The 18,021-nt window shown below is 44.2% G+C and overlaps 1 protein-coding gene across 1 annotated transcript in view; it reads right to left on the bottom strand.

The window, feature by feature from the left end:
- Itgam (integrin subunit alpha M) overlaps nucleotides 1-18,021 on the bottom strand; it is a 50,381-nt gene that overhangs the window by 16,922 nt on the left and 15,438 nt on the right. The window contains exons 9-14 of the mRNA XM_076553346.1: nucleotides 17,433-17,583; nucleotides 16,668-16,741; nucleotides 16,374-16,503; nucleotides 15,956-16,098; nucleotides 4,709-4,849; nucleotides 4,418-4,627 (exon numbers count right to left, since the gene is read on the bottom strand). Of these exons, the coding sequence (XP_076409461.1) occupies nucleotides 4,418-4,627; nucleotides 4,709-4,849; nucleotides 15,956-16,098; nucleotides 16,374-16,503; nucleotides 16,668-16,741; nucleotides 17,433-17,583 (849 nt within the window). The remainder of the gene's footprint in view (nucleotides 1-4,417; nucleotides 4,628-4,708; nucleotides 4,850-15,955; nucleotides 16,099-16,373; nucleotides 16,504-16,667; nucleotides 16,742-17,432; nucleotides 17,584-18,021) is intronic.

Genomic DNA, 18,021 nt, shown 5'->3' with positions numbered 1-18,021 from the left:
AGTGCTCTCTCCTTGGCCTTGCTTTCCTCTCAACGTGAGCTGTGGTGTCAATGGAGTGAGGGACCAGGGCTTCCACTGTTTGCTTTACATAGAAAGTTACTTAGCAGACATGTAGAACCTCTGTAATAAAAACAAAGCTAAGACCACAACCTACGGACCCATTTACCCAGAAAGCAGCTGTACCAATAAAAGAGAGCGTGGCGTCAATATGGGTAAACTGTGGCAAGGCCCCACGGCAGCAAAGTCGGAGAAACAAATGTTCCTCAGTCCTGTCTAGAGCAGCCATTCTCAACCTTCCTAATGCTGCGACCCTTTAACACAGTGCTTCATGCTGTGGAGACCCCCAACCATAAAATTATTTTCGGTGCTACTTCATAACTGTAATTTTGTTGCTGTTGTGAATTATAATCTAAATATCTGTGTTTTCTGATGGTCATAGGCAATCCCTGGGAAAGGATCGAGGGACTTCCAAAGGGTCACGACCCACAGGTTGAGAAACATTGCTCTAGAGACTGGGCCGATCTGGGAGGAGATAATCAGCACTGTGGGCTGTTTCTAGGGTAGGAGGCAGGATAGGAACTGGCTGGGGAGGGAATGTTCTATTTTGTTTGAGGTTTTCTTTGCGGGGGGAATTGGGGTTTGGAGGGTCTGTAGCAAGATCTGGATATAGGGCTCAAGCTTGCCTTGAACTTGCCAGACAGCCCGAGAGGGCCTTAAACGTGACCTTTCCTACCTCTGCCCCCTGTGCTCTGGCTTTACTGGTGTGTTCCACCACATCCAGCCACAGGCCTCTATATTGAAAAGGATGTGAGTTATGCTTGTCAAGACTCACTGAATAAATACTTACGAATTTTCTATTGTAAGTCTGAAAATAACTGTGAACAAACGTTTCTAGTTAATAATCTACATGTCAGAGTATTATGGACAAAGGCAACTGATAACGCAACTTAATTTAAAATGCATCAAAAAGAAAGAAAGGGCTGGATGTAGAAACACAGAAACTGCATTGTAGCATTGGGAGGTTCAGGCAGGAGGACCATGAACTGGATGCAGAGTGAGACCTTGTCTCAGAATAAATGAATGAATGAATGAATAAAGGAAAGGCAAGAGAATGAAGTCTCAGTGAGTAAAGCACAGGCTGTACAACTATGAGAACCTCGATCTCTAGCACTGTGAAAACTGGTCACGTCAGTCCGTAACCCGGCACTGGAGGGTGGAGACACCTGGATCCTTCGGGCTTGCTGGCCAGCTTGACTAGCCAAACTGGTGAGATCCAGGTCACTTGCAGTGATACATGGAAATGGAAATGATCCTGCTAAGCAAAATGAATCAAGCACAGAGAAACAAACTGTATGTTTTCCAGGCTTTTAGGACTGTCACATGATCCAGAAATCCCACGTCAAAATTTCATTCAAAAGAATCAGCATAAGAATCTTAAAGGAATGTTAAGCACATCCACATTCATTGCCACACCATTCACAAAAGCCAAGAACAGGAATAACCTGCATACACCATGGCTGACAAGAAGTCACCCCAACAATGACATTTATCTATAGTGGAATACAATTCATCCCTTATTTAAAAAAAAAAAAAAAGGAAAATATGTCTTCTGTGCCAATAGGAAGGAATCTAGAAGACATTGTTCTACTAAAATAAGCCAGACACAAAAGGCCAAATCATTGCACCACAGGAGTTGTCTAAATCAATCAAATCATACAAGCAAGCAGAGCATGGCAGTTTCCAGGGGCTCAGGGAGGAGGTGAACATGAAGGATTGAAGACCAATGCCTAGAAGCTGCTAGAACAGGACAAGTATTAGAATATACATTTCAAGTCTCGTAAGAGGAGTGGTCAAATATCTGAGCATTTTTAACACAATAAAAAAATTTTTTAAAGAAATAGAAGAAAACATGAGACTGGAAAAGACTAGAGACCAGAGACCGGGAGACCACATGGCCTGAGCTCTCTGGGGGAGAACACAGCATGGTTAAGTCAGGCCAAAACTGCAAGGACCCCAGAGGCAGGGAATTCACGTGGCGGTGAATTCACACAATTCACAGAGTCACTGCAGAGGAGCCCAGTTCTGGGGCCAGGATTCAGGATGACCCATCCGGTGTGAGCTACTTAATTTCAAGATGCAGCAGAAGAGAAAGATGCTGGGTTCCAATATTCAAAACTATCACTAGCCAAGCCTGGTGGCTCTCAGCTGTAATCCCCACATGCAAACGCCTTAATTTATATGACCTCCCCTACTAAGGCTCCAGAAATATAATGGAGGGGGGGGGGTGGAAAGAATATAAGCACCAGAAAATAGAAAGAAAAGCTATGAAACGTCATCTCCCGGGCATGATGCAACCATTCCAATAATGAACTCAATGCAAATACACCTGCCAACGCTGAGTCCAGACAAGAATGGGCCCGCCAGTCCCACAGCCGCTCAGACCCAACCAAGTAAACACAGAGACTTATGTTGCTTACAAACTGTATGGCCGTGGCATCGACAGAGAAGCGGCTCACGAGGGCCTGCCATGCCCTCTACTGAACAAGTGCACTGAGAGAGTCTGGGAATTATGGAGTTACAGCTATCAGTTGAGCATGGTAACCCTAACCAGGTGCCAGTGGAGGGCTCCAAACCATGGTCTGTGGTAATACATTGTGCACCCTAATACACTTGCTTGAGGATCAGAGGACACAGCCAGCTACTAGTTCTGACCTCTACGAAATCCTCAGACTAAAGAGAGCGAGTTCCTGTTCCCTCACACCTTATATACCTTTCTCTGCCCTGCCATATTACTTCCTGGGGTTAAAGGTGTATGTCACCACTGCCTGGCTCTGTTTCTCTCCTAGACTGGATCAATCTCATGTAGCCCAGTGTGGCCTTGAACTCACAGAGATCCAGATGGATCTCTGCCTCCTGAGTGATAGGATTAAAGGTGTGCACCACCACTGCCTGGCCTCTATGTCTAATCTAGGGCTGACTGTGTCCTCTGATCCTCAGGCAAGTTTATTAGGACTCACACTGTATCGCCACAATGGTCACATAGGTGGCCCTGGTTAACCTTAGTGCATCTCAGATCAAAACAAAGAATGCATGAGTATGGCTACATAGGGAGGCAAGAAGGCTAGGAGAGAAGGGGAGATGGAGGGGGAGAGAGTTCAGAATGTATTGTATATGTGTATGAAACTGTCAAAGAAAAATTTAATTTGGGGGCTGGAGAGATGGCTCAGCACTTAAGAGCACTTACTGCTCTTGAAGAGGACCTGGGTTGGATTCCCGGCACCCACATCAGGCAGCTTACAACTGCTTGTGACTCCAGCTCCAGGGATCCACTGCCCTCTGACCTCTGCGGGCACCTGCAGGCATGTGGTACACATAAACTTATGCAGCCATACACACCAATAAAAATAATAAATCTTTAAAATAAAACTTAATTTTAAAAGCATCAAAAAAAGAGGGCTGGAGAGATGGGTCAGGGGTTAAGATCATTGGCTCTTCTTCCAAAGGTCCTAAGTTCAATTCCCACCAACCACATGGTGGCTCACAACCATCTACAATGAGATCTGGCGCCCTCTTCTGGTCTGCAGGCATACATGCAGACAGAACTTTGTATACATAATAAATAAATACATAAATCTTCAAAAAAAATATGGACTTAACTGACTTCAAAAAATATGAAGAAAGGGACTGAGCCTTTAATCCCAGCACTTTGGAGGCAGAAGCAGGTGGATCTCTATGAGTTTGGAAGCTAGCCTGGTCTGCATAGTGTATTCCAAAGCTACATAATGAGACCCTGTCTCAAAAAGAGGGGGGAGGGAGTGAATAAGGTGGAGAAGTGATTGAAAGAGTAGAGTATTCCACCATCAGTCTCTCACACACAGACATACACACACATATGCACACATGCATGCAACACACACAGACTTTTTAATGTAGTAATAGCAGAATTTTAAACCCAACTCAAGAATAGAAAGCCCTAGGTTCAGTGGGATTCTGTAAAGTGTCCAACTGTAGGGATTTCCTATGACGTGGGATTTTGGGTACTAAAGCAGGGATATATCTGGGGAGAAGAGAACTCTTGGTCCCTCAGCCAGAACGGGGCCAGAGGAAGGACTGCACAATGGTCAGCGTTATCATACATCTCTCCAATGGCCTCACTGCAGCTCCACAGCCAGTGCTGAGCACTTAACATCCTCAACCCTGCGGCTTGCCAGCTGCGGTCCCAGGTCTCAGGATAAAGTTGAGTGTGGGTGCCCCATGGCATTGCCTACCATTACAGAGAGTTCATCTAGACTGGAGACTCCCTGAGGCATCTGTGAAGGGTGTTAGTGTTTTAAGGTGAAGGAAAGCCGATCCGGCAGTTAAGTCAGAGGCTCCAGATCACACAAGTCAGTGCTACGCAAGGCCAGTGGGGACTTACCTGGCTGTGAGGGATACCGATGCTGACTGTTGATTCTCCATGAAAAATGTAGACAGCACCCTGATTGTCCTGTTCTCCTGGGGCCCCGATGGCCACATCTGTCAGCTTGTCCCCATTCACATCTCCCAGCACTGTCAGAGCTGCCCCAAAGCGACCCCAGGGATGGCCCTGCTCACCACGGAGAATAGCTTCACACCGCCACTGTGCCCGCTGCGAAACAGAAACAGTGACAGACCCAAAGCCCTGGCAACCATCCACCTCACACCCAGCCCCACCCGGCCCATCACTCACCCCCCTAGGCAAAGGACACACTGACACCTGGCCTCCTCGGGTCTGGTCGTAGAAATGAGGGGCCCCAATGAGGATCAAGTTGGTATTGTCATCACCATTCATGTCCACGGAACAGAGGGTGGCCCCGAAGTAAGAGCCAATCTGAAAGAGAAGGGGCAAAGATCACATTCCTCTTCCCACCTATGAAAAGCCTGGGAGTCTCCTGTCTATGAAGAAGTCCATAGCCAGACATGGTGGTGCATACCAGCACTCAAAAGGCAGAGGCAGGAAGATCAGGAGTTCAAGGCTGCATAGGGATAGATCCTAAGACTTGTCTTGAAAAGAAGAGGGAGAACGAGATCATGACTGGGGAAAATCATATGGAGAAGATATGGTTTTCTATATGATTTGTGGTGTTTTGAATGAGATTGGCCCCCATAGGCTCATATATTTGAATACTTGGTCACCAGGGAATGAACTCTTTGATAGTGTTAGAAGGATTAGGAGGTGTGGCTTTGTTGGAGGAAGTGTGTCACTGGGGGTGGATTTTGAGGTTTTCTTCTTTGTTTGTTGTTGTTGTTTCAAGACAGGGTTTCTCTGTGTCGTCCTGGCTGTCCTGGAATTTACTTTGTAGACCAGGTTGATCTTGAATACACAGAGATCTGCCTGCAACACAGAGATCCCTCCTCCAACCCCACCCCCTGCACCACCATACCTGGAGGGTTTTGATATTTTCTTTTTCTCTTTCTTTCTTTCTTTCTTTCTTTCTTTCTTTCTTTCTTTCTTTCTTTCTTTCTTTCTCTCTCTCTCTCTCTCTCTCTCTCTCTCTCTCTCTCTCTCTCTCTCTTTCTTTCTTTCTTTCAGATTTATTTATTATGTATACAGTGTTCTGCCTGCATGTATGCCTGCACATCAGAAGAGGGCACCAGATCTCATTACAGATGGTTGTGAGCCACCATGTGGTTTCTGGGAATTGAACTCAGGTCCTCTGGAAGAGCAGCCAGTGCTCTTAACCCCTGAGCCATCTCTCCAGCCCTGAGGTTTTCAAATGCCCACACCTGGCCCAGCGTTTCTTTCTTTCTTTCTCTCTCTCAGCCAATAGATCGAGATGTAGCTCTCTCTTACTGCTCCAGAGACCTGAGTACTACCATGCTCCCCGCCATGATGATAATGGACTAAACCTCTAAAATTGTAAGGCAGCTCCCAGTTAAACACTTTCTTTTATAAGAGCCACTGTGGTTGCAGTACCTCTTCATGGCAACAGAACAGTGACCAAGACATGATTCATGATACATTTTGAGAGAGAGAGAGAGAGAGAGAGAGAGAGAGAGAATGTCAAGGATGAACTCCAGGACTTCAGGCATGCTAGGCAACTGGTCTACCATTGAGCTCCATCCCCAGCCCAATCAATTGAATACGCTGCTAACTAGAGGAGTATATCATTAAGTCAGTGAGCAGTAAATTTGGATTTAATCCAAATGGTACTTCAGAGAAATTACTAAGGCAGCAAAGAAGATGATACATTGGAGAACACAAATATAATATCTGGAAGAGTAGACATGGTACCCTTTTAGATTAGAATTCTTTGTAGGGACAAAGGATAAAGTCTAATTTGGCCATAATCTATGATTGGATTAAAATTACAGTGACAAGCCTGGAGGTATAGCTCTGTGGTAAATTACTTGTCCTATATTCCTAAAGCGCTGAGTAGTTGAGTCCCTAGTACTGAACAACTTGCTACCCAGAAAGTTTTGTGTTAATCTACAAGGAAAAATGTCTTTTTAAAATGCTCAATGTAAGTGTGCAACATTTATCCATAGAACTCATCCATTCATCATCCACTTACTCATTCATTCAACAAAGACTTGTTTGCTGAGCACAAGACTGGGAGCAGGCAGAGTGCCCTCAAGGACTCTCAGCATAGCAATGCAGAGAGAAGAAGAGCAAGGGACAGTTAGACGGGGATGTAGTACAGGTTTCAGACTAGGAGACGCCCCTGGAAGGAAAAGTACAGAGGATTCAGGACACCAGTCTCTGTCTCACCCCTCACCCCACACCATTGCAGGAGACTCACTGACCACCCAGGAAGGCACTGAAGCTTTGCCCTGAAGTCAATGGCGTTTTTTTAGGTCAGGTTTATTGGGGGTAAATTTTGCATAAAATAAAATACAATTGTTTTAGTATATAGTTTTAGAGTTTCGACAAACATCCAGTCATATAACCATGACCACCATCAGGGTAAGGAAGCCCTCCTGGTGCCTCAGTTGGTTCTTCCGCATTGGCAATCCCCAGAAAGCCCAGATGTGTTTTCTGCCCCTGTGTCCGAGCTGTTCTTTTCTATGCTGTAAGAATGGTTTACCTAGTAGGAAGACTCTTTAGACTTCGTCTTTCACCTGGAATAGTTCACTTAAAATCTATCCATATTGTTTGTACACTTTAGTAACCCATTCCTATTGCTGGTGAGCACCCCACTGCAGGGGCATGCCACAGTTGGCTATTCCATCCTCCGGCTCAGGGCACCCAGATTGCCTCCAGTTTGGCATGATTGATAACAGAGCAATGGCAAGCATTTGCACATAGATTTCCATGTGTATATCTGTATCTGTCTCCATTTCTCCTCAGTAATGCTTAGTTGCACGGCTAAGTGTGGTGACTGGATGTTAAATCTCATAAGAAATTGACTGTTCTTTGGATCAGTTTCATGTGATGTGTGATAAAATGGTTTGTCATTCGCTGAAAAGTCTCTCCATTACATTTTTTGCACTTTTGTTGAATATTAGTTCATCATTGTGACAATAACAACATAAAAAGTGGCGGAAGAAGCTGTTAATGAGTAGTTTATTTTAATGTACGTGAAATTGTCATCCGTTAAAAATAGGCTGCTCTAACTATAAGATGTCTTATGTCAGCCTCGTATACACAGAGAAAAATGTGTGGCAGAAACACAAAGAAGAAAGAAATCAAAATATATAACAATAAAAAATGATCAAAGGCAAACAAGACAATAAGAAACAGAATGGAGGGCAGGAACTACAGGACAGAAGACAGTGTTCACCAACACCATGCCAAGTCCAAGTCAACCACACTCTTTAAACAGAACACGGAACACATGAATGGGTTTGGAGTTTTTGTTTTGTTTGGCTTGTTGGGTTATTTTATTTTACATATATAGGTATTTTGTCTGCATGTGTCTGTGCACTAGATGTGTGTCTGGTGCCTATGGAGGCCAGAAGAGGACATTAGACACCCCCTGAACTGGAATTACAGATTGTTGTGAGTCCCATGTGGGATGGGAGTCAAACTGGTCCTCTGTGAGAGCAATGAATAATCTTAACTGATGAGCCAATTCTCCAGGCCTGATTGGATGGGTTTTTTAAGTTCAGTTACTGGCTACCCAAATGAGACCTTTAGGTGCAGATTTATGGGCATAGTTTGAAAGTGAAGGAAGAAGAAAAAAAGCTACTCCAAGTAAACAATGACCATGAAAGAGAAGGATACCACAGACTCCTGTCAGACAAAATGGGCCTCATGACAGCCTGCCTTCGAGACAGAATCATGATAACAGAGAATACAGTTCATCAAGAGAATCCTATGCAGCAAAACCTGAACAGACCAATAATTTGGAATGAGAGTGAATTGGTAATTTAAAAAAAAAAAAAAAGACTTCCAACAAAGAGAACCCCGTGGTTCACTGCTCCATTCCATGAAGAGTTGAAGAGCATCCGTTATTGGAGTTGAGGGTGGTGGAGTCTCATGTAGCTCAGGTTGGCCTTGAACTCCTGAGCCTCCATCTGTAAAAGGATTACAGGTATCCCAAGCTCAAAGGAGAGGGACTAGTTCCAAAGTCATTTTATAAAGCCAGAATTACACTAGTACTAAAGCCAGACAAGCACACAACAAAAAGAAAACACAGACTGCACCCCTTGTGAATACAGCTGCAAAAAAATTCTAAATAAAGTGTTAACAGAGAGTCAACCCAACAGCTCATTTTCAATGGTCCTCTGGGTCCGGTGGCGGAGGTGAGAGGCGGTGGTGTATCTGCCGAGTGTCCATGAAGCTATATTGCAAAGGAGGAAAGAGATGAAGAATAAGGAAGAAAAGAGGAGGAGAGGAGGAGAGGAAGAAGGGGAGGAGGTGGGGGAAATCACCAATAAAGGGATATATCACATGTCTAGACCAAACAGGAAAAGTTGTGTGATCATTTCAGGGCAGGCAAGAAAACCATCTTATAAGATTCAACATTTCTTCATGATAAAATTCTAAATAAATTAATTATAAAAAATAATTTGGTGGTTAGTGGTGACACACACCTTTAATCTCAGCACTCGAGAGGCAGAGGCAGGTGGATCTCTGAGTTCAAAGCCAGCCTGATCTACAGAGTGAGTTCACACACACACACACACACACACACACAAAATCTATGACAAACCAAAAGCAAACACCACCCTAAATGGTAAGAAATTTCTTTAAGAAGTTTTCTGTAAGATCTGAACAGCACTGTTGCTCAGCACAGTGTAAGATGCCAGAAATTAAGGCACGGAAATTAAGCAAGAGACAGAAAGGAGAGCATCTAGACAGGACAGGAGGAAGCAAAACTTAGAGACATTATTCTCGGCTCTATCAGAAATACTGTTCGAGCACATAATTCGGTAAAGTTAAAGGATACAGGATCAACACACAAACGCAGCAGCATTCTAGGTACCAATAGTGAACCATCGGAAAACAATTGTGAAGAAATTAATACCATTTACAACAGCCATCCAAAAAATGATAGGTCTAGGGCTGGAGAGGTGGCTCAGCAGTTAAAGGCACCTGCTGCTGTTCCACAGGAAACTGAGTTCAGTTCCCATCACCCTCACTGGACAGTTCACAACCACCTGTAACTCTAGTTCTAGGTCATCTCCTAGGATCCATGGTATCCATGGGCATCTGAACACACTTACACAAATCACACATTTAATAAATTTTTTTATATTAACAAAAGGTCTGTAGATACAGCTCAGAAGATAAAGTGCTCACTGAGCATGGAGAAAACTCCAGCACCATACCAGTGGAGCCTGGTGGTTACATGCCCATAATCCTGGTGGTACATGCCTGTAATCCTGGTGGTAAATGCCCATAATCCTAGTGGTACATGCCTGTAATCCTGGTGGTACATACCAGCACTTGGAAGAGGCAAGAGGATGAGAAGTTCAAGGTCATTGTCAGCTACATAGAAAGTTCCAAGCCAACCTGGGGTACTTGACATTATCTCAAAAAAAAAAAAAAAAAGATTTAAAAAAAAAAACTGGGAATGATTTGAACCACAGAATGGAGGCTCTTTAGAATGAAAAATATAAAATATTGAGAAGAGATTGAAAAGAACATAAAAAATAAAAAGACATCCCATGTTTATGAATTAGAAGAATTAGTCTACATTGAAATAAAATAGCAGTTTTAGTAAAAATATTCTTTTAAATTCTAAAATTCATAAGAATTGAAAGAAGCCCCAAATATCAAAACAATCTTGAGCACAAAGAAGAAAGATGAGGGTACTACAATACTATAGGTCTGCCATACCTGGTATGGGCACATACCTGTAATCACAGAGCTTGGGAGGCAGAGACAAGAGGATGATCATCACAGACAGCTCAGGCTGAACTGAAAGATCCTGACTCAAAATGTGTGTGTGTGTGTGTGTGTGTGTGTGTGTGTGTGTGTGTGTGTGTGTGCGTGCCCCCGCCTGTGCGTGTGTGCTATGAAACAATCCTCCCATACACTGTGTGAATATATGTCACTATGATTGGTTTAATAAACAAGCTGACTGGCCAATAGCTGAACAGGATAAAGTTAGGCGAGAAAGCCAAACTGAGAATGATGGGACGAGGAAGGGCAGAGTCAGAGAGTTGCCAGCCAGATGGAGAATGAATTGGAACACCAAAATGGGGTAGAGGTAAAAAGCACAAGCCTTGGGGCAGCACATAGATTCATAGAAATGGGTTAAGTTGGAAGAACTAGTTAGTAACAAGCCTGAGCTATTGGCCAATCATTTATAAGTAATATTAAGTTTCAGTATGTTTATCTTGGGAGTTCCTGGCAGGACAGAAACTTCCATCTACATCTATGAAAAAAAAAAAAGCTTCTGTAATCAAAGCAGCATGACATCAGAATACAAATAACAATAAGCCAGGGGGATGGATGCAGAACCAACCCAGAAATCCACATTCCCACAGGTAACAGATTTTCAACAAAGTCCCCAAGGAGACACATTAAAAGAACATCCGTTTAATAAATGTTATCACTTGAGAAACTATGTGCAGAAGAATGGAACTAGACCCCTGCCCCAGTTAATTCTAAATGTACTGAAGATCTACATGTAATGCCTAAACTAGGAAATTACTAGAAGAAAACATAAAGGAACACTTAGGACCTTGATATGAGCAGGGCTAGGTTTCTTTATTAGATCCCAAAATGCAGACAACAAAAACAAAAATAGATGATGTGATGACTGACCTCAGTTGTCAACTTGACTAGACCTAAAATCAACTAAGCTGCAAGCCTCTGGGCACTGATGTGAGGAATATGATTTTAATTCCATAAATAGCTCAACAATACACTTGTGTACTTAAAAAAATAGTAAGAGTAGTCGTCACCTTATTTACAGTTTTTTTCTTCTTTTTTGGTTTCTTGAGACACGGTTTCTCTGTGTAGCTTTGCACCTTTCCTAGATCTTACTCTGCAGACCAGAATGGCCTCGAACTCACAAAGATCTGCCTGCCTCTGCCTCCCAAGTGCTGGGATTAAAGGCGTGTGCCACCACCGCCCGGCTATTTACAGTTTTAAGACGAAACATTCTCCTCCACTTTTAAGCACAAGGCATGCTGGAGACTTTGTAAAGGACCCTTTCAAGTTAAGGACACACCCCTTGGCCCCCAACTCACTGGGTTTTCAACTGTGAAAAGATGTCAGAGTCAGCCAGGTTCTATTTCTGTATCTGCTAAGGTGACTATACATCTCTTATACTCTGTTGTTATGACGAATTACATTGAGTTTTTTCAAAATGGTTTACATAATATAAATTCTCTGTTTTAAAGTTCAAAACTTAGTAGTGTTTAGTATGTTTATGTTTTGTAACCATCGGCTCCAAGGCTGGAACACTGTCCCCGGAAAGAAACCTTACGTTGGATAGTCATTCCCAGCGTCCCCCCCCCCCCACTTCATCCACTGGTGACAATTAACCTGCTTTTCATCTTTATCTGCTTGTGCACTGGAGGTGTGTAATTGGTTTTGCTGTTGTTTTATTTGAGGTTTTGAGGCTGAGTCTCAAACAATATAGCCAAAGTTAGCCGAGAACTCACTATGTAGCCTAATCTGACCTCAAACATGCAATCCTCCTGCCTCATCCTCTCACATACTAAGATTTTCTGCATGCACTACCATACCTGGTCTTGTAAATTTGGGATTGGGAAGTGGTCTCCTTCTTCAAGACTGTTTTGGTTATTCTGGGTCTCCTACATTTCCCCACGAACTCTGACATCACTTGGTCCATCTGAGGCATCTTAGAGCCACAGCCAGTTATCAACAGATACGGAATTATTTCAGTATTTTAATGTGTATGGGGGCGTGTGTGTGTGTGTGTGTGTGTGTGTGTGTGTGTGTGTGTGTGTGTGCAAGCCAGAGGGCAACCTCAGGGGTCATTTGTTGAGGAATATTGTTTTAACTAAGCAATGATATGTTACTGCTGAGGGCCGCAGGGATATATAAGAACTCAGCTGGTTATGGCAAAGTCACTACCTGGAGGGATCAGGGAATTCCTTCAGAGGAAGCCAAATTCCAAGGAGTTTCTGGTGTTACTTGGCTTGTTATACATCGGCTGTCTTCTGTTATGAAAATCATGTGTGCCTTCATAGTTTTCCCAATTGATTTTTCCCTAAGAAGGGCTAACAGTGTGGATTGATCACTCTCTGGACATACACATTCAAGGTATTTGGAGAACAGCCTCAGGAAAGGCTTCCTCTGGAATCAGATATCTCCCTTAGCCACTTTCAAGGACTAACAGTAATAACAGTCCACATGCAAGTCTTTTGATTTAAGGTAAATTTCACAAGGAGACACTGCCTAGGTCAGGTGGATGGTAAGTAATAGCTTTACACAATTTAGCTCAGACCCTCCTTTCTTACAGCCTTACTAACTTTATAGACCTCTAACTCCTTACCTAACCACTTCTAGAAACATTTAGATAACCTTCTGCGCTGACAGCTATGCTCAGCCAGAACCCCAGTTCAAGCCTCCCTGTAATTATCGTCATTGGCAGCATCCGGCCAGGTCCATCCCCAGATGGAGGAAAGTAACTTATCAGAGATACCTCTGTACTCTCTAAGAACAGACTTAAGCATCTATGTAAGACCCTCATTCTATTCTCTAAGATGAAGAAGGAGGCTTAGACAAAGATAACTTAATATAGATAGACCCAGGCCAGTTTCAAGGTCCCAGAAATGAGGGCACCAGCCCCAGGAACTTAAAAGTACAAAGTCAGGAAGAGCCATCTGGTAACAACTAATTAACAAAAGAGTGCCCCAAATGCTGGACAAAAGCCAGGCCATTTCACAGTGACTGATTAACCACAGGATGGCACATCTCAACTCCAGAGACAGGCTGTAAAAGTTCTAACAAAGCAAATGGACAAACAAACAAACAAACAATAAATAAATAAATAAATAAATAAATAAATAAATAAATAAATAAGATAACCCAGAGGCTCAGGAAGATTTAGCCAATTAGAATTGTACCTGTACTAACTCCCCCACAACCTAGAGGGACTGCTGGCTTTTGCCTTTAAAAAGCAAGCCTCACAAAGAAAGGGAACTCCTCCCTGCCTCGCTGTGCTGTGATGAGTGAGTGCTTGAGACGAGTTCCCTGCCAGGCTTGTACTGTGCAGCACCTACAATAAACCTTGCTGTTGCATTCTGGACATCCTTGGCCTTTGGTGGTCTCTCTGGGGGTGATTTGGGCATAACATCCAGACTACCTGTTTGAGAAGGTCTGGCGGATGTGCCAATTAAGCTTAACTTCCTCCTTTCCCAAATCTTTCCTCTAGTTCCAGATCTCCCTTTAACTATCACTAGAGGCATCTAGCTGAACACAGGTTGCCTAGCAACCAAGCACACTTTCCCCAACCCTGCAGAAAAACAGCAGATAGCTTGGACAGATAGGAGCCACAGGAAAAAAAAAAAAAAAAGAAGGCAGTTTTATTTTCTCCCATTGACCTAGCAACTTATAGATTCTTAACATTTTCTACCAATCATGTTTAAGACTAGAGTGGAGCACATAAGATCCCTCTTCTTAGATATTACCCGAATTTAGCCTTTAGTTAATTCATTTCCCCACTGGTCACTTCCCTTTTGGGTTGCAAATGATAATTAACAATTACTGCCCCTCTATGTGATTCTTATCATCCCTCCATTTGACCCTGGAAGCCTGGTGGTCACTGCCTGAAGACAATTCTTACCTGCCTTTATGACCACGTAGAATTCAAGCCTGGTGACCTTGCTTGACCAGGAGCTTGCTATTGCCTGGGTTTATAACTGGACTCCTGAGAGACTTGGGGAGGACTTAGAGATGGAGAACGGAGAGGGATAAGGAGGATTTTGACCAGAGAGTATGTGAGGACGAGATGGAAGATGAGGAAGAGTCAGATGGGGAAGTCCGAGCTGGGTAAGAATGGGTGAAAAGGACCTAGACGAGGCAGAATTAAGATGAGAGAATTAAGATAGAACTTGGAGGGAGCAGTAGATAAAGGTAGAGAGAAATCAGGCAAGAAAGGAGCTAGGCAGGAGAACAGAACTGAAGCTGTGTATGTTATCCCAGAGAAATTAAAGCAAGTGGACTATAGAGCTCAGTGTGCTGAGATTCTATTTCCCGAAAATAGTCCTCCCCATTTGTAGTTTCTCTCCTGAGCCCCTGGGATGTATAATATTAAAGCTGGTCCCTCTAATCTTATACAAGATGTTACATTTGTTTATGCTGCAGAACATTACTTTAACTGTGTAAAGGTGTGTTGCATTTGCTTATGCTATATTTGTTTAACAATGTAAAGATGTGTTAAACTTGTTTATGCTGCATTTGTTTAATTATAAAAAGATGTGTTGCATTTGTTTCACCTTGCCTGCCTAAGGCACCTGATTGGTCTAATAAAGTGCTGGATGGCCAATAGGTAGGCAGAGAAAGGATAGGCAAGGGCTGGTGGACAGAGAGGATAAAGAGGAGAAGAGATCTAGGCTCAAAGGGAGAGACGAGAGAAGGACGAGGAGAGAACAAGGGAGACACTGGGGGCCAGAAGCCAGGCGGCCTCCAGCCAGCAGACTTGAGAAGCAGTGGAAGTAAGATACACAGAAGGAAAGAAGAGTCAAAGCCCCGAGGCAGAAGGTAGATAAAGAGAAACAGGTTAACTTAAGTTAAAAGACCTGGCCTGAAAAGAGCCTAAGCCAGGCCAAGCCTTCATAACTAACAAGAAGTCTGTGTCATGATTTGGGAGCTGGTTGGTGGCCCCAAAGGAAAAGCCTGGTAAAGCCATTCTTCAGCAACTGCCTACCTTGTTTATTGATACAGTCTCTCATTGGCCTGGAGCTCACCAAGCAGGGTATGCTGGCTGGCCAGGGAACCCCAGGAGATGCCCCTGTCTCCACCTTGCCAGCTCTGGGTTCACAAGCATGCCACCATGCCCAGTTTTTTTTATATGGGTTCTGGGCATCAAATTCATGTCTCAGTTATCACCCTAGCCCATCAACAGACATGGAATGCTTTCAGTATTTTAATACCTAATGTCGCTGTATTGGTTATGTCTTGACTGGATGGCAGCTCAAAAAACAAGAAGTATAGAAAACTCTATGCAGGTCACATATTTACTATAATTACTAGTCACATAATTACTAGTCATTGCTGGAAATGCTGAGGGTAGGACTGGGGATACAGCTCAGTAAAGCACTTGCCTGGCCCTGGGTTCAAACCCCAGTACCACAACACAAGAAAGAAAAGCCAAAGGCAGGACATTCTCAGATGCAAACCTGACCTGGGCCTCTCGGTAAAGCACTTGCCTGGCCATGGGTTCAAACCCCAGTACCACAACACAAGAAAGAAAAGCCAAAGGCAGGACATTCTCAGATGCAAAGCTGACCTGGGCCTCTCTAACATAGAGCTCTCCAAAGACTGCCACACATGCCATTGGTCTACCCTAGAATCTCAGTTCCTAGGCGCCTCTGCATGTCTATGCTTCACACACTCTGTATTTACCTGGCTGCCCTTGATATCAGCGTGGGGCTCCCAGGCACCGAAATTCTGTCTGAACATCACCACCAGGCCAGTGTGCTGATATCGAGGTGCCCCTAAAACCAAGCTTTGGACCCGGCTCCTCGAGATGACTGCAGAAGCATAACCTAAAAAGAATGCTTTCAATAGGCAAAGTGTTTTCCATCGAAGATCTGGCCCTCCTTTCCACAATGCAGGCCCAGTCTCAAGTAGGGCAATAGAGCAGCCCTATGCCTGATGTGTTGGGCTAACTACTATGAACATAACCAAACTTAAATTTAGATTTTTTTTTCATCCTTACAGCTGTCCCAAGGGCCAACAGAAGAGCCAACAGCATCCATGTCAGCTGAGTGACATCACATCTTGACCCCTTCCTAGAGCAACTCCTGCCCTCCTCACTTACCCAAGTAAGCGTCATTCATGTCTGAATCCACTCGGGTTGTGTTGATGAAGGTGGCTTTATTCTCCGGGGTGTACAGAAAGGCTCCACCTGCCCAGTCAAAGCTCCCCACGGTGCCCAGCAAGGGACCACTCTGGGGATGGGAGCACAACAGGACTGAGAGCGGGGAGAGAAAGGGCCCGTGATGCCTGTCAGACAGCCTCCCCGTGAGAAGCTGCCGCAGAGAGAAGCCCCCCAACCCTTGGGCCTCTCCTTGCTTTTCGTGCCCCATCTTCACCCCCAGTTTAAACCACTCACAGAGGTGATGGCGGCACTGAAGCCTTCTTGAGACATCTCATGCTCAAAAGAGCTGGAGCTTCCTGTCTGCGTGCCTACAAGGAAGAGAATGCTCTGCATTAAATTAAGCAAGCAGAAAAGCGTGGACCAAATACCCAAAACCTCAAATGCTATCACTGCCAGACAAAGGGAGGCTCCCATGTTGAACACAGGCACCTTATGGGGATGGCAGGCCTTCAGGGACCTTCCTTTTCTCAAGGAAGAAGAGTGTGCTCAAGGTATCTAACCTCCCAACTTTCCCACAGAAGCCAGTCATCCAGATGATAGTGAAATGCCCTAAGGTGGTCAGGCGTTGTAGCACACACAAAGAGGCCGAGGCAAGAGGTTACCAAGAGCTTAAGCTCATCATAGGCTACAAGATGAGACTCTACCTCCAAAACGTGTCCCTCAAAAAAAAAAAATCTCTAATTTGTAAATGTACTTGATAAATATTTATTAGACACTTTCTATGTGCCACACACTCTTCGAGGCAGAGGAGCCATGCCAGGAAATCAGGGCTCACAGCACATACACATTTTTGGAAAATTATTGTGTAGGATTTGAATCCACCGTGCTACAGTTTAATCTTCCTATAGCCTAGATTTGATAATTAGAGACAAAAATCTAGCTTTGCTTCTTTCAAAGGAAGGGAGCAAGTCAGACCCGAGTGGCAGGGGAAGAGCTGGAGGTGGGGTGGGAATGCTACCCCAGAAGTAGGAACTGCTGGTCTGCACTGGGCTGACTCACCCTCAATGGCAAAGATCTTTTCCTGAAGCTGGTTCTGGATGGTCTTCAGAGCTTCAAAGTTGTTCACTTGAAACACGTGATCATTAGCTGGCTTAGACGCAATGGTATCAAGCTCTTGGCGGGATTTCATACTGCTGAAGGCATTTCCCACCTGTTTCCAAAGAGCAGAAGCTAGACTATGTATTCTCTGATGGTAACAGCAGCATCTAGCAAAGAAAATTCTGAACAAAGGAATCTGAAACTTCTGTCAAATAAAGAGTTCACCGGAAGGCACTTAGAACAGGGCTGCTGGGGACAGTTAGTCAGGTTTGCGCACCACAGGGAGCAATTTGGTGTGCAGATCGTCACCCATTTGTTATACCATTCCTTCTGGTAGGGGCCTGACATCCCCAGCAAAAGAGAATCCTTTTTAAAATTATTTTGCTTTTAATTCTCCCCTCCACCCCGAGCGCGCGTGTGTGTGTGTGTGTGTGTGTGTGTGTGTGTGTGTGTGTGTGCATGTGTCTTTGTGTGGGTCCACGTGCATGTGGACTGGAGGCCAGGGGCGTCAGATCCCTTGGAGCTGGAGTTGCAAGCTGTCCTGAGCACC

Source organism: Peromyscus maniculatus, chromosome 1, assembly GCF_049852395.1.
Source record: "Peromyscus maniculatus bairdii isolate BWxNUB_F1_BW_parent chromosome 1, HU_Pman_BW_mat_3.1, whole genome shotgun sequence".
Lineage (NCBI taxonomy): Eukaryota > Metazoa > Chordata > Mammalia > Rodentia > Cricetidae > Peromyscus > Peromyscus maniculatus.
Note: the sequence above shows the minus strand (reverse complement) of the source record. Positions and strands in the feature narration are given on the sequence as shown.